Below are 15,908 nucleotides of genomic sequence, written 5' to 3' on the forward strand. Positions count from 1 at the left end.
GAACAATTTTCGACAGGCAAACCTAATTAAGTCCATTTCAGTATGTATAGCTGGTTGCATACCTACGATATAATCATCAAGTCTTCAAATCACTTATTACAAATCACATCAAGAGTTTCCCTTTAACCGAGTCACACTATTGCAGAAAGTCATCTCATAGAAAATATTTAGATGCAAAATTGTCGATAGCTAAATTGCACTCCCTCTACAAGGAAGTATGTCAGGAGAAAGGCCATACTCCCAAAAGTTTGATAACATACAAACGAGTGTTTAGTAATGAATATAATTACTAATTTTTCAAACCACGAAAAGATCAGTGTGCGCTTTGTATGAAGTACCAATCATCAAATGGGAAACAAAAGATTACTCTTGAGTCAACCTACATTGAACATAAGAGGCGAGAAGCTGATGCAAACGAGTCGAAAAGGTCTGATAAAGAAAAGGCATGCAATGACCCCCACTTTGTTACAGCGACGTTTGATCTTCAAAGTGTCCTCCAAATACCAAGCAGTGACGTTTCGCCATTGTATTACAGTAGAAAATTATGCGCTTATAATTTAACTGTGTACGAAGAAGCTCCACCCAACAACGCATACTGTTACACATGGACTGTAGTTAATGGAGCAAGGGGTAGTTTAGAAATAGCAACCTGCCTTTAAGAATACCTTAGTAGTCTTCCCAATCATGTTACAGAGGTCTCATTGTTTTCCGATACATGTGGTGGGCAGAATAGAAATCAGAATGTGCTTGCTATGCTGTTCTATTTCGTTCACCACGTAAATACCTTTGTTACTACAGTTGAACAAAAGTTTTTGGAATCTGGCCACTCGTGATGGAGTGTGATAGTATGCATAGTGCTATTAAAAAAGAAAAAAGGTATGTGGCAGTTTACACCCTAAATGACTGGATAAACATTTTTAAAATGTCCCGATCCAAAAGGGGAAAGAAAAAAAATTACCCGTATCATGTCAAAGAACTGAAGTATAGAGACTTTTTTGATTTCAAGACCCTTTCGCAATCAATTTTAAAAAATAAAGCAGTCAATATCAATGGAGAAAAAGTAAAGTGGCTTCATGTAAAATGTTTCCGAATCGAAAAAGCTAATCCTGGAATAGTTAAATACCGATACAGTCATACAGGGGATTATCACTCTCTATAAACATTATGGGCAAAGGCAGGCGTTCATCAGCCACCATTTCGCTAAATAGGGCATATACTGAGATGTTACCCATTTCTGTCCAGAAATATAACGACTTGAAGAAGTTATGCACCAGTGAAGTAATCCCCGTGGAATTTCATAACTGGTATCTGTCACTACCAACATCGGCAGCTTGTCAGAACAGAAACGCTGACCCCAGCACAGAAAGTGAAAGCGAAGAAGATTAGTTTTTTTTTGGGTTTGCTATGATTTTTTAAGATCAATTATTATTAGTGATAAGCTAAATGCATTTTTCAACAACTAGAATGTACTTGTAAGAAGAACTTGTAGAATGTGTTGTAATGTGAGAAAACTCACTAAATACATCAAAAATCAATCTAGTCATTTCTAAAAAGTCTGCATGTCGCTACTTGTTGTATCATACTATATAAAACAATATATTATCTATAGTATGAGTCTTTTCTATAAAATGAAATTTTGCTTTCAATTATAAAATTAAATGTCATTTTTCTCGAAACTATCATTTTGGACTTCGTGATTTTTGCCAGAACGTCGACGAAATAGTCTCAATGAACTAAAGAAAAAAAATTTTTAGGTTTTTATTTTTTTACGCGAAAACGGTGCGTCGTACGAAAATAACTCTAGAAACCAAATAAATGGGAAATTTAAAAATTGTTATGGTTTTGTTATGGTGGAAAAATCAGTGGCGTACTTTTTTTTTTCTTTAACAATTGTCAGTTCAAACCTTCGTACGGACGTCGATGGTGAATCTGTTAAAAAATATTTTACGTCAAAAAATACTCAATAATAATAAAAACGTGTGTTTAAAATTTCATAAAATTATCTAAGAGTGATAAAAAAAAACATGTTTTTCTTACAATTTTTATACTATTATACTCTTCAAAAACGAAAAAGCTTAGCACATATGATTATATAAACTTTTCTTCTTAAAATTATCCGAAACTTGAAACTCCGAAAATTATATAAAACTTGGCAGCGTAGCAAGGTCGTTGGGGCAGAGACCACTAAACTATTTGGGTATTTCCGGTTATAGCGGAAGTATTTGTCAGTTTCGTTAATTTATATGGCATGGCAAACCGGTTTTTGAGATATTTTAAATTTTATATAAAATATGACTTTTGCAGATCATTAAGAAATAATTCATGAGTCTTATCCAATGAACCCTACTATGTTGCCAAATTGTCAATATTTTCTTACTGACAGATTTTGTATTTTTTAGCACTTTTGGCTATAGTAGCTGCGGGCCTATTCGCAACACAAATCGACGACGAAAGAAATGGCTTTGAAATAACCAGAGGTCCCGGATTTTATATTGAGGTGAGCAAATAACAAATTTAATAATATTATTTTACATCCCGTAAAAAAACGATATTATCTTAATGGCATTTAATTTGCTTTAATCTTGGATGATTCATATATATAGATGCTCTCGAGTCCATCATTATCATATAATTATGTAAAGAGGTGGGAAGTTGTCGGCTTATGTGCGGAATAAGTGAATTGATTTTCAACGGGGATATAGCTCAGTGGTAGAGCATTCGACTGCAGATCGAGAGGTCCCCGGTTCAAACCCGGGTGTCCCCTATCTTTTTTTTTCAATTATTATTGTTTTTTTCTAAATCACTTGATTTTTATATTATCGTAAATGTTTCATTAATTTTATGAGTTTATAATATATATAAAACTATTCAACGGCGATTGCCTTAGCTACAATAATCAGTGATATAATTAAGGCCTATGATAAAGGTGATAACGTTATTTCAGCTCTCTTAGACTTTTCAAAAGCGTTTGACACCATTGATCATAAATTATTAATAGCTAAATTAAAATATTACGGCTTTCATTATTCGCTGATTAATTTAATATCTTCCTACCTAAAAGACAGGTTTCAGTGTGTCTCGTGCAATGTTCGATGCTATCTCCATTTTATCTGGTGTTCCTCAAGGTAGCGTGTTGGATCCTTTACTGTTTTTGGTATATACTTCTAGTATTTTGCAGTCATTGTAAACGCCAAGCCTATGCTGACGATACACAACTTTATTTTAATTTTAATTCTGCTGATGTTTTATTGGCAAATACATTAATTAATGAAGATCTAAAAATTGTAAGTGTGAACTCTCAGCACAACATAATTTAAAATGGAATGCCTCAAAATCTTTATTACTAATATTTGGCCCTAAAACGAGAATTGATTTTATTAAAGAGCATTTAGATGTAAATATTAATGGTGTAGTAATTCCTGTTGTTAAAACTGCAAGGAATTTGGGTATGTGGGTGGACACTGATATAAGATTTAAAATGCATGTTTCTAAGATTACACAAAAGGCCTACCTTTCGTTAAAACTTGTATATTCCAGGAGACATATCTTAAGCCAACAACTTCGAAAAAATCTATGTGAATCAATAGTGTTGTCAAATTTTAATTACTGCGATTTTATCTATAGACCATGCTTGGATATCAACACAAAGTATAAAATCCAGAAAGTTCAAAATACTTGCGCTAGACTTATATTTGGCTTAAGAAAGTATGATCGTTTTAGTGCTAAAATTGAGGAGTTGGGATGGTTAAGGATGGAAGATCGTAGAGCTCTTCATGTGGGTAACTTTCTTCACAAATTAATGACATGTCCCAATGCTTTTTATTCATTAAAAGATAAATTTGTTTTAAGAACTTTCGTACATTCACGAGTTCTACGTATTTCAAGTTCATTTACTATTCCTCGTCATCGGATGGCCTTATTTAAACGAAGCTTTGTATATAACAGTATTAAATTATATAATAGGATTCCTGACAGGTTAAGATCTTTAACATATACCAAGTTTAAAAAAGCGTTTAAAGTTTTTATTATAAACCAGGAATTATGAAAGGTGAGTGCGTCAGTTATTAAATTATTATTCTGTTAAATTTTTTATGTGTTGTACAATGATTATTATTATTGTTTAAAAATGAAAATATTATCTTTTGTCTAAAACTTGTAATATTTAGACATTATTAGTTTTTTTTTGTTTTTAATTATTTTGGGTACTTTTAGGTCCATACTTTAATTTTGCTAGCCAAACACAATGTATTTTTGTTTTATCTCTTTTAAGTGTAAATCTTAATTTTCTTTTGTTAATAGTGTATTAGTAAATAAGCCATCTATGGTGCTTCAGTGGTTAAGTATGAATAGCTACTGCAGCTAGACTTCGCCACTGCTTGCACCTATACCATTAAAATATTAAATTAATGTGTTATACGCTAATGATTAAGATTAATGATTTAAGCAGTTTCCTAACATGAACATTTTTTTCAAACTTTTTTTGTCAGTTAAAAACAAAAAAAATTACCAGTATTCACTCTTATCACCGTTTAAATTGCTGCTTTTAAATTTTTTAATCTTTTAAAGTCCTATAAGAAAATATTTCTTTTGCCAGTTTTCGATCGTCGAAACTTTTTAAATTACTGCTGTGATAATTATTTTATCGTTTCCAATATAAGAACAGGATCAAAAAAATGTTTACCTATGTTCTTGTAATAAATATTTTATCAGTTAATTTTTTTCTCAGTTAAAATAAAGAAAAATAAATTACCAGTTTTATGTTCTGTCACCGTTTAAATCACTGTGAAAATAAATATTTTATAATTGAAAATCTGACAGGAAAAAAAAACTTTTTTATCAGGTTTTAGTTGCTGAATGAGTCAAATCACTTCAGAGATAAATATTTTATCACTTCCAAGCCAAAAAAATTTTATATTTAAAGAATTTAAATCAGTGGTAATATAAATAACTTATTCGGCTCGACTCTCGGAGCTGACAAGATTTCTTAGTTTTTAGTTTTCTCTAATTTTAAATCGGTTTTAAAATTATTCTTTTATCGTTTACAAGTCAATAAACAAAAGAAAACATTCTTGTATGTCTTCTAACCATTTAAATCACTACTCTAATATTTTTTAAATTATTTTAAACCCAATAATAAAATATTTTTTTACTTACTTTTAGTCATCGAAACGTTATTTGATCGGTTTTTTTTTATATTAGGACAGGACCAAAACATTTTTTACCGGTTCTGAGTCATATAGATCCAAGATAAATATTTTATCAGTATTATAGTTGAAAATATTTTTTTAGCAATGTCATGAACTCGCTTTAACTAATGCTGGAAATTTTTTGTTGTCTGTTGGAATAAAGAAAAATAAATTAATCAATATTATGGCCCATTATAGTTTAAATCAATGCTAAAATGAACATTTTATCATACATAAACTGACATGAAAAAAAAATTTTTTACCACCTTTTTATAGTCGCATGTCTTAAATTATAATAATTATAATAATAATTAGAAATATATTTATTTTATTTAACTTCAAGCCGATTAGGGTTTAAAGTTTTCCTAAAATATAAGAACTGAACCAAATTTTTTTTCGAAATTCCGAGCCATAGAACTTTTTAAATGGTTAAAGTTACCACAAATAAAAAAGTAGAAGTAATTTTTCTTCAATTTTAAAATGTATATGAAAATAAAATATAATTCACTTAAAAACTAGACTTGCAATAATGAATAGTAAAATTATAATAGTATACTATGCTAATTTAGGATAAGATAGATAAAATTAGACATAGGATGTAAAATATAAGCTAGCTAAAAACACTCCCTATATTTTTCCTAGTGTTATTTACCTACCTAACCGAGTCACCCTGTATTGTCTTAAATTAAAACAATGCCTTGCTTGGACTCCAAGGCAAGAAGCGTACGCTATATAAAATTTTCAAGAAATGTCCTATTCTTCCCTATTAGGTAATAGATGTATAAAAATAAATAAGCATTTAATACAGATATTAAAGTAATTGATATAAACAGATATCTACAGGGTGTTCCGTTGATCATGTTACAAACTTCTAGGGCAGATAGAAAACGTCAAAAGAAAAACAAAAGTTCATATAAACATGGGTTCGGAAAAGCTTCCTCAGGGAGCTAGAGCTCTTTGAAAATAACCTTTAAAAACTAACTAGTTTTTTTTTTACAAATTTTATTAAAGATTGGTATTACAAAAAAAAACTTAAAATATTAATTGCTCAAAATGCCGGCCGCCACGATCGATACATTTATTGTATCTACGCATCATATAAAGGTTGACGTGGTTAAAAATATCAGGCGTGGTTTAGATTACTTCAGCAGCTGCGGAAATTCTGGCCACCAGGTCTTCTTCTGACTCGACTGGAGTTTCATATACGAGACTTTTCATATGCCCCCAAAGAAAAAATCTAAGGGTGTCAAATCTGGTGAGCGCGCTGGCCAGGTGACAGGGCCTCCGCGGCCAATCCAGTGCCTTCCAAAATTTTCATTTATAAACTCGCGGACAATAAGTGAAAAATTAGCTGGCGCTCCATCGTGTTGTAGCTATAAGTTTTGTCGTATATTTAGGGGCAGATTATCTAATAGTTCTGGCAGTACATTTCTTGAAAAATTTAAATAAATATTTCCCGTTAAACGAGGAGGCAACATAATTGGACCAATTAAGCGTTCTCCAATAATGCCGGCCCACATATTGACCGAAAACTTATGTTGATAGCTCCTAAAATGAATACCATAAGGGTTTTCCTCACTCCACACATGATTATTCTTAGAATTAAAAATGCCTTCTTTTGTAAATAAAGCCTCGTCAGTAAAAAGGACATATTTTTGAAATTGAGGTTCTTCTGTACACCGGTCAAGAAACCATTGGCAAAAATTCACGCGGGGCATAAAATCAATTGGGTCCTAATGATTGCACCTTTTGCAGGTGGTAGGGCCGAAGAAGCTGTTCATTAACAACGTTCCATACCCTAATATGATTTAAATGCATCGCATCAGCTACTGCTCTAGTAGTTACTGATGGGTTATCTTCAAATCGCTGAAGCACTTCTTCCTCAAAATCCGGGATTCGGATGTTCCTTTGCGCGCCATTATCTTTGCGTTTTATTTTAACGGAGCCAGTCTCCCTGAGCCGTTGACTGACCCTTTCAAAAAGCGTGTGAGCTGGGATTCGCCTTTCGGGAAACTGCTCTTCATATAGTCGGGAAGCAGCTCTACCATTACATCGAACTTCCCCATAAATTAAAAGCATATCGGCGTATTCAGCAAAAGTGTAATCTTCCTTTACTTAACCGTAATAAAAAGGGAATTAATATCATGTAAAAAATAATGACGGTGACAAATTGAAAAAATACTGACAGTGGCAATGAATTAGCATTATTATTATTATTAAAATAATTAATTCAGGTGCTGTATCTTAGTTTGGTTTTAGTCAATTTCCACAAAAACGGTGACATTTACCGACTTTTACTAAGAGCACCTTTTTTATGTAAAAAGCATAGGAACATCATAATCTAATGCCCAAACGGGCAGAAATTAAAGTCTTAAAGAAATGGGCCTAAATTTACCAAATACCCCTCTGATTCTGAAGCCTCTGGTAAATATTTTTTTTATTTAGTAGGTTCAAAAGAATAAACGTACTAACAATAATTTACCTCCCAAAATTGGTTGCGGTAGTTAAAGTAGTTCTGGAGCCATTAAAAAAAAAACTAGTTTTTAAAGGTTATTTTCAAAGAACTCTAGCTCCCTGAGGAAGCTTTTCCGGACCCATGTTTATATGAACTTTTGTGTTTCTTTTGACGTTTTATATCGGCCCTAGAAGTTAACATGATCAACGGAACACCCTGTATATTATAGAGAGTTAGATATAAGTTTTTAGATAATTAAGTGAACCAATGAGTTTTTCTAATTTGTTTAAAATACAGGTGTATAGGTGGCTGTAAGATAAGAGCTATAATATGTTATATCATACAACATAAATACCGTTGTTCCGCTTGGAACTTGTTGCTAAATGTGGTCGACACAAAGCCATTAAAAAAACTTTTTAAATCACTACCGAGATAAATATTTTATCAGTTTCAAGGGTTTAAAATACATTTTTATCAGTATCATGAACTCGTCGAGTTCATTCGGAAATATTGTTTTTGTTAGTAAAAATTAAAAAAAACCATTTGAAAAAATTACCAGTATTAAATTTTATCGTTGTTTAAATTATCGCTGTAATATTTTTTAAATAATTTCGAAAGCAATAAAAAAAAATGCTTTTTAACCAGTTTTCAATCATCGAAACTTTTATCAATTCACTACGGTGATAATTATTTTATCGTGTCTAACATAACAATAGGCCCAAGGATTTTTTTAGGGGTCTGGGACATAGAAGGCTTTTAAAATCTTCAACAAGAAAATTATTTTATCAATTCCAAGGGTTGACAAAAATTACCAAATTCATGAACTGGCCAAATTCAAATAGTTCTAAAATATTGTTTTATTAGATAACATAGAGAAAAACAAATAACGTTATTATTTTTTTTATCGCTTAAATCACTGCTGAAATAAATATTCGATCATTAAAAAAACGAAAATAATTTTTTTGTACCAGGTGCTTGGGATCGACATAATATACACACAGTGCATAAATTCCATTTAATTCGATTTGAACTGTACTAATAAACAATTTAAGGATAAACCTCCACACGCGAATTTTTTTTGGGAGAATTTATTAAATGGTAAAATCTCTTAAGATTAAAATAGATTTAACTCCTAAAACTCCAAATCGCAGAACAGTTTTTAACTAAAACTCGACACATGTTTCGGTTTTTATGAAGGAGTACAAGTCTGTGGAATTAACTCTTGAAGCAGGTCTTCACAGAATTTCACAGACACCTTCGTAGCACTGGCGCTACTTGTGATACTCGAGAACCATAGGGTTTACCCTTTTATGTCCTTTTGTATCATCGGTTAAATTACTGGTGAACCAAATATTTTGTTATTAAAAAGCTAACAGGAAATAAATAATTTTACTAGTTTTTGGTCATCAAATGTCTTAAAATCACTGCAGAAATAAATATTTAGTTCCAAGCAAAAAAAATTAATTGGTTTTGAGATTTCGAATCTTTTAAATCCCTTATAATATAAATAATTTATAAAGCTCCAATCTAATAACAAAATCCAAGATGAAAAGTATTTGAGTTCAATGGAGAATAGAAAAAAAAATATCTGTTGTGATAAATATTTTACCAGGTCTAAGTCTAGAAGAAGAATAAAAACAATGATTTTCGATTAAAAATTTATTTATTAGTAATTATCCCATATACCAAACCAACTTATTAAGCAATAACCCAAGCAATACACGATGGTTAAATAAACGTTTATTTCTTATTTACACCAGAAGTACATTTTTGGTTGAACTAAAAATATCGGATAAAATGTCCGGATGATATACATTGAGGAATAATGTTTATGTTATATATTAAGTTTATGTTTTATTCATCTTTAATAAGAACGCTTATTACATGTTAATAATATACAATTATTATTTCAGAAAAGTTAAACGTTTTAATATGGTATATTGTATACTATTTAAAGATGTTTAATGAAATGAGATTTTTTTTAGATAACTTTACTACCAGTGTAGATATTTTTTTTAATTTGCAGATGCGTTTTATGCATCAGGGAGCATTTTTCGACGTACAAAGAAAAAAACGAATTTAAAAACTTTATTTTTGAAAACCTAATGCCTTATCTTGAAAAAACTGAATTTCCACTTATTTGTGATAAAAAAATGGTATAATAATTTTCATAGCGATACGCCTTGATTTCGAGAAATAAAATACGGTCGTATATAGGCACGTTTTACTTGAAAACCTCAAGCTTATGTGAAAAAAGTATATATACACAAATTATAAATGTTATTATCACCTATAATTTTCTTAAAAAGCATTTTTTCTCAGGCAATTATTTTCTATAAAAAAACGTTTTTCATGAATAACAGCTGGTTTCGTCGTTAATATCTAATCTAATAAGACAGTTTGTTAACAAATGTGTAGTAATCGACTTTAAAAACTAGATATGTAAATCCAGTGTCAAAAAATCGTATATGATATACGTATATTCTTCAGTTTATTATAATAAATATACTTGACCATATACGTTTGGTAAATATACCAAAACCAAAAATTTACTAAAAAATCGTTGAATATATTTACGATAATAGTATATGATGTGTTGCTTGGGAACTGGAATAATTTATTTGTTTTATGTCTTTGAACCAATGAAATAAATTTATAATCGATTTCTCCAGGGTGAAGTACCATTATGCAAAGCAAAATAAAAAAATAAAAAACAGAAGTTCTTTCTACTTCACAATGTTTATTTTCAATTAATCCCGATGCGTTGAGAATTAGAGTAAGTCATAAATAAAAAAGTTGTTAAAATCATTTAAAAGCTATAAAAGTAAAACTTACATGATATTGTCACAAAATGTCTATAAACACATTAAAATTTACGGTACATCTTTTGCTAAATAATATTTTGATTTTGTTCTTTTAAAAATTCCATTGAGAATGGTATATGTGATTTAATGCGTGAAAAGCTTCTAACCTGTGTCCAAAAAAATGGTTAGAATTTGCTGGTATAACATTGTCGGTTTGTGTGGGTTTCCTATTTATGGAATATTTTATGCTATTATTAGTTTTGTTAATTGTTAGATCTAAAAAGTTTAAGCTATTGTAAGATTCTGTTTTTATACTGAATTGGATTTTGGTATTTAGAGAATTTAGAAAACTGTAGAAATCTTGTAGTTCGGTTATAAAAATGTCATCTACAAAGCATCTCCAGACTAAAATCTTATTGATAAAATGACTTTTAAAGTTGAATAATTTTACTTCTAAATCCCATATTCTATAGTACTTATTATTAAATCTAAAAAAATCTAAATTAAGACACTTATGCAAAAAAGAAATAATACCTTTTCTAGATCTGGGTGTTAGATTTTGATTTTTATTCAAGCGGTTCTTTATTATATAATATATGACGTCGTTTTTACGAATGGGGATTTCTACCTGGGAAAGAGGTTTACGATATCAAAGGAAACAAGCAAATGATTATCTGGTATAGAAACAAACTTAAAATCTTCAATTAATTCATAAGTGTTTTTAATACTGAATTTATTAAAGAAAGATAAAAATTTTTTTAAGCAATCTTTTAGCCAGATAGCCAAATAATATGTCGCTGAACTTATAAAGCTCACTACTGGTCTAACTGGCATGTTATTTTTGTAGATTTTTACCAAACCATAGAGTAAGGGAGTTTTTGAATTCATGGGAATTAAAGATCTATTTTCCATTAATTCTTCTAGAGTATTTTTTTCAGAAGCAATTTTTTTTAAGACTGGTAGTATATGTTGTATTGGGGTCCTTTTTAGCTCTTCAAAATTATTATTAGAAAGAAAGTTTTAAAGACTTTGTCTTCATGATCTTTTTTAACTAAAATTACTACATAGTTACTTTCATCAGCCTTTCCCAAAACTAAGTCATATGTTTTTGATTTTTCGTTTAATAGAACAAAGTGTTTTTTTTGCTGCATTTTTGTTCGTATTTGGTATACGATTTTGTAGACTTACTAATTAAGTGTCTATACAACCCTCTTATAGAATTATTCAATTCAAAGTAATCAGTGTCCAAAGCTAATTCTGTCAGCCAACAAAGAAGTTATACTTGCTTTATTGTAATACGTATAAAGACTATATTTAAAACCATTTTCTAAAAATTGCACTTCACATAATAAAAACTGACAAGTGGACAAGTTTAAAACTTTTAGGTAAAAGACATGGTCTTAAAATTTACGTTGACCATTAGTATTTCGTTCTTGTTTTGCTCGAATTAAATTATTCAATCTTTATTAAGTCTTTTAAAATGATTGGACCTGAATTTAATAAGTTTATTTTTTAAGTTTTCTTGAAATGTATTTACTTCGTTGTTAAGTAGACGAATATATATCAATGGGTCGTATGAATAAAAATGAGCATTTAGTATCTACTCATGAATTTGGAGCAAATACTCCATGTCATATAAATAAAAATAGGGAGCAGATGCTCCACTTGAGTAGGTACTCTTATGTATAATTTGCTGTGAGTTCATTCTCAGTTTTCCTATGATTAAAAATTTGTTGATGCTCCTCGGAAGGAGAATGTACTCCACAATTTTGGAGTCTGATATATAGCAGACTTCAGTTTGTCTACGGCAGAACTATGGCTGAGTTCATTCTTAATTTGCGTTCTAAAAAATATTACAAACCTAGAAGGCGTACCTGTGATCGTGATTTTAAAGTGTTATATCGATTTACTAGAGAACATGTAGAGTGGATATCAAATCACTTTTTGGGTACAGAATCTGGAGAAAGAAGAGGTGGTGCTATAAATAACATTGATAAAATGAAAATATTTTTGAGATACGTTGGTGATCCGGGTTTCCAATCAGGAGTAGGAGAAGATGTTGGTGTTCATCAAAGTTCTGTCTCAAAAGTAGTGACGGAAGTTACTGAAAAGCTAATAGAAAAATGTGGTCTGTGGATAAAATTTCCTCACACTGCTGCCGACATAATAGAGGCGAAACAAAAGTGGCAATCAAATTATTCTTTTCCTTGTGCATTGGGCGTGATAGACTGTACCCACATAAAAATAAAAAAGCCACCTACTCATAGCGATGAATACATTAATCGCAAAGGATATCACAGCATTAATGTCCAAGCCACATGTAATTCAGATGAGTGGTTTACAAGTGTAGACGCTTCATGGCCAGGATCTGTTCACGATTCACGGATTTGGAGCAATTCAGAAATTTCAAATATTGCGAGGAATGATTTTCATAGGTCGCAAGCACTACTCTTAGGAGATGAAGGATATGGTATAGCACCGTGGCTAATGGTACCTTTTAGAAATCCTAATACACCACAAGAACGTGCTTATAATAATTTATTTACAAAGGAACGTGTAATAATTGAAAGATGTTTTGGTCAACTAAAACAACGATTTCCGATGCTACAATATAAAGTGCGGGTATCCATAGAAAAAGTTCCAAAATTTGTCATATGCTGTTGTATATTACACAATGTAGCAAAATATTTAAAAGATGAGCTAGATCCTATGGAGCTCCCATTAGAAGATATCCCACTTGCGTATCCGGCAGAAGAGGAGTTGGATAATAATAATATTAGAAGAAGCGGGCAACGGAGGCGATCTGAGTTAGCAGATGTCATTCTTGCTCTCGCTTGAAGTAAGTAAAGCGTGGAAAGAACTTATTTATCATTTTTATTATTAACACTTTAGAAAAATGTTTTTGTCACATGTTAGAATTCTTTATTTCGTAAGTGATTCTAAAAAGTATTGACACATTATAATTTGAAATATGCTTGTCCATTGTCAGCTTGAATGATATTATTATTGCTTGAATTAGATTGTTCATCAACATCTCTGTTCAGCTGTCTCTTGAGTTTTTCCTCTTTCATTTCTAAAACTCTCAGTTGTTTCAGTAAAACTAGTCTTTGTAGTTCGTTATTCGAGAGTTGTTTAGTAACGTTTGTGTCATATTCTTCGAGAGGACTACCTTTTTTATGTTTCTTTTTTTTAGGTGCATGTTGTACTGTACTAATAGCATCATCATTTGCTGCACTCGTTTCAGAAGCAGAAGTTGATTGCCTAGGGACTGTATCTTCATGGCCGATTTTCGTCTCTGTTTGTTGTATGCCGACGGATAATGCTCCTAAAATAAAAAATTAAGTAAATATTCATACAGTTTCTATATTAAAAAATGGACAAGTGATAACGTTTCGTAAATAATATTGTAACTTTTTTTTGTTTCTAAGCTACAAAAATGTCTGTCTAAAATACTTGATCTAATGTTAAACAATAAGTAATTAATTATTATAAACAACATAACTTTATAAATCATTCAATTTTCACAAAATAATAAATAATAGCAAACTTTAGATAGGTTCACTAATATATATGGTAATTTAAATAAAGTTACTTATGAAGAAGATATTAATTAATTCACCTGGAACTTTTGCAAGTACTGGATTTGTGTTGCCTTCCATGATTTCCAACAAAATCTTTTCCCAATCCTGCAGCACAATTTTCTTATTTCCAGTCCTGTTTATGTCAGTCTTTTTCTTGAGTCTGGATTTCATATTATTAATTTTTTTGTACATTTGACTTGTCGTTATTTGTGACCCGAAATTCAGCTTCCACTGTTTGTTAATCAGTTCTATTGCTTGGCTTTTTGACTTTCGGACAGCTGGTGTTTGTGACTTGGATAAAAGTATGGGAACATCACGTAGCATGTTTACAAATCCCATTTGGGATTCGCAGACTTCAGTTTCTTCTTCACTTTTACTCATTGCACACTGATACTTGAATTTATACTAATACACGAATATGCGAAACGCGGCACTTGTTTATCAGGTGCAGACTTGTTTGGAAATATCGAGTATCTACTTTATGTATTCGGAGCATATACTCCTCTCAGCGAATTATTTTTATTCATATAAAACGGAGAACAAACCAGCACTTCATGCTCATGCTCATGAGTACATACTTGGAGTTTCAACTCAAGTGTTATTCATAACAGCCAATGACAAAATAAAATTAAGCTTTAAAATTATAACAAACTTTTTGGAAAATCGGATTTTATTTTCTTTGTTAGTTGTTGGACGTTTTAGTTTTTGTAAGTTATGTAACGAGTATGTAGGCAATTTTGTTTTCTTTTTAAACTTATGTTCTTTATAATTAGGTGTTACTCGTTTCTTTAAACACTGTAAGTTAAATCATATGTGGCCTTTAATCTTACTTGCTTTCTAAGACAGTTTTGTGTATTGCTGGAGAAGGTCGTCTGGACTTGCAGTTCTAAAATTATCCTGGATTTCTTTAGGGTGAAGTACCATTATGCAAAGCAAAATGAAAAACAAAAGTTCTTTGTACTTCACAATGTTTATTTTTAATTAATCCCGACGTGTATCGGTTTTTACACCATTGTCAAGGTGTTTTATGACTTACTCTTTAGTAAGTCATAAAACATAAAGTCATAAATTCATAAAGTTCTCGCTGACATTGTGCAGTAGAAAGGACTTCTGGTTTTTCATTTTTATTTGCAATAAAATAAATATTTTATCGAATTGTTCCAAGCCTAAAAGAAAGAAATGTTTTTTTATCAGTTTTATGCCATTTTATTTGTAAAAACAAATGTTTCTTGCTAGTGAGTATTTTAAACCGTTGATAATTTTTTTTGTTAATTCTAAGCAGATTAACGATTAAAACATATTTCTTTTTTAAGCACTGACATCGAAATTTGCCTCAAATTTTAGAAATTTAATATAGGTTTACTTAAAAAAAAATCTAAAATACCAATCAACAAAAAAAATCAATTCAGCCGTTACTAAAAACCATTAATATCTAATTTTCAATTTAAACGCCGCATGTGGCCCATAACTTTTTAAAAACCCGCCATAATGGAGCAGTATGCTGACCAAACGCTATAATTAAATCTGTTATTTATTAAAAAGTGCATAGGATATTGAAAGGCTAGAACTAGTAAACAACAAGGGTAGAGGATACAGTTATTGACATTCTTATAGTTATTGGCACCCTCTTCATTTTGAGTAAATTAACTAAGCCATCTATTGGGCTTAAATAATATTAAATATATGACTGCTTTCATTACAGTTTTCCTTATTAGTGACCGAGTATTTAAAGTGCTAACACTAACGGTTTTTTCTCAGTCTTCAAATGTCTAGCATGGAGTCAGTTAGTGTCGTGATTTTATTGGAATTTTCTGTATACAGGTAAGAACTCCTGCTTATATAACAATGTTTTATTTGATTTTTGGCCTAATTAGAGGTGAGA

General features: G+C 30.6%; 1 protein-coding gene and 1 non-coding gene across 4 annotated transcripts in view; both read left to right on the plus strand.

Moving 5' to 3' along the window:
• LOC126737297 (uncharacterized) overlaps positions 1-15,908 on the plus strand; it is a 76,860-nt gene that overhangs the window by 49,884 nt on the left and 11,068 nt on the right. For all 3 annotated transcript variants that reach the window (XM_050442138.1, XM_050442136.1, XM_050442139.1), the window contains exon 5: positions 2,400-2,497. In XM_050442138.1, coding sequence (XP_050298095.1) covers positions 2,400-2,497 — 98 coding nt within the window. The remainder of the gene's footprint in view (positions 1-2,399; positions 2,498-15,908) is intronic.
• On the plus strand, positions 2,693-2,764 carry Trnac-gca (transfer RNA cysteine (anticodon GCA)). The gene has a single exon. It is a non-coding gene; the product is annotated as a tRNA-Cys (tRNA).

Source organism: Anthonomus grandis, chromosome 6 (genome assembly GCF_022605725.1).
Source record: "Anthonomus grandis grandis chromosome 6, icAntGran1.3, whole genome shotgun sequence".
In the NCBI taxonomy this organism is placed as follows: domain Eukaryota; kingdom Metazoa; phylum Arthropoda; class Insecta; order Coleoptera; family Curculionidae; genus Anthonomus; species Anthonomus grandis.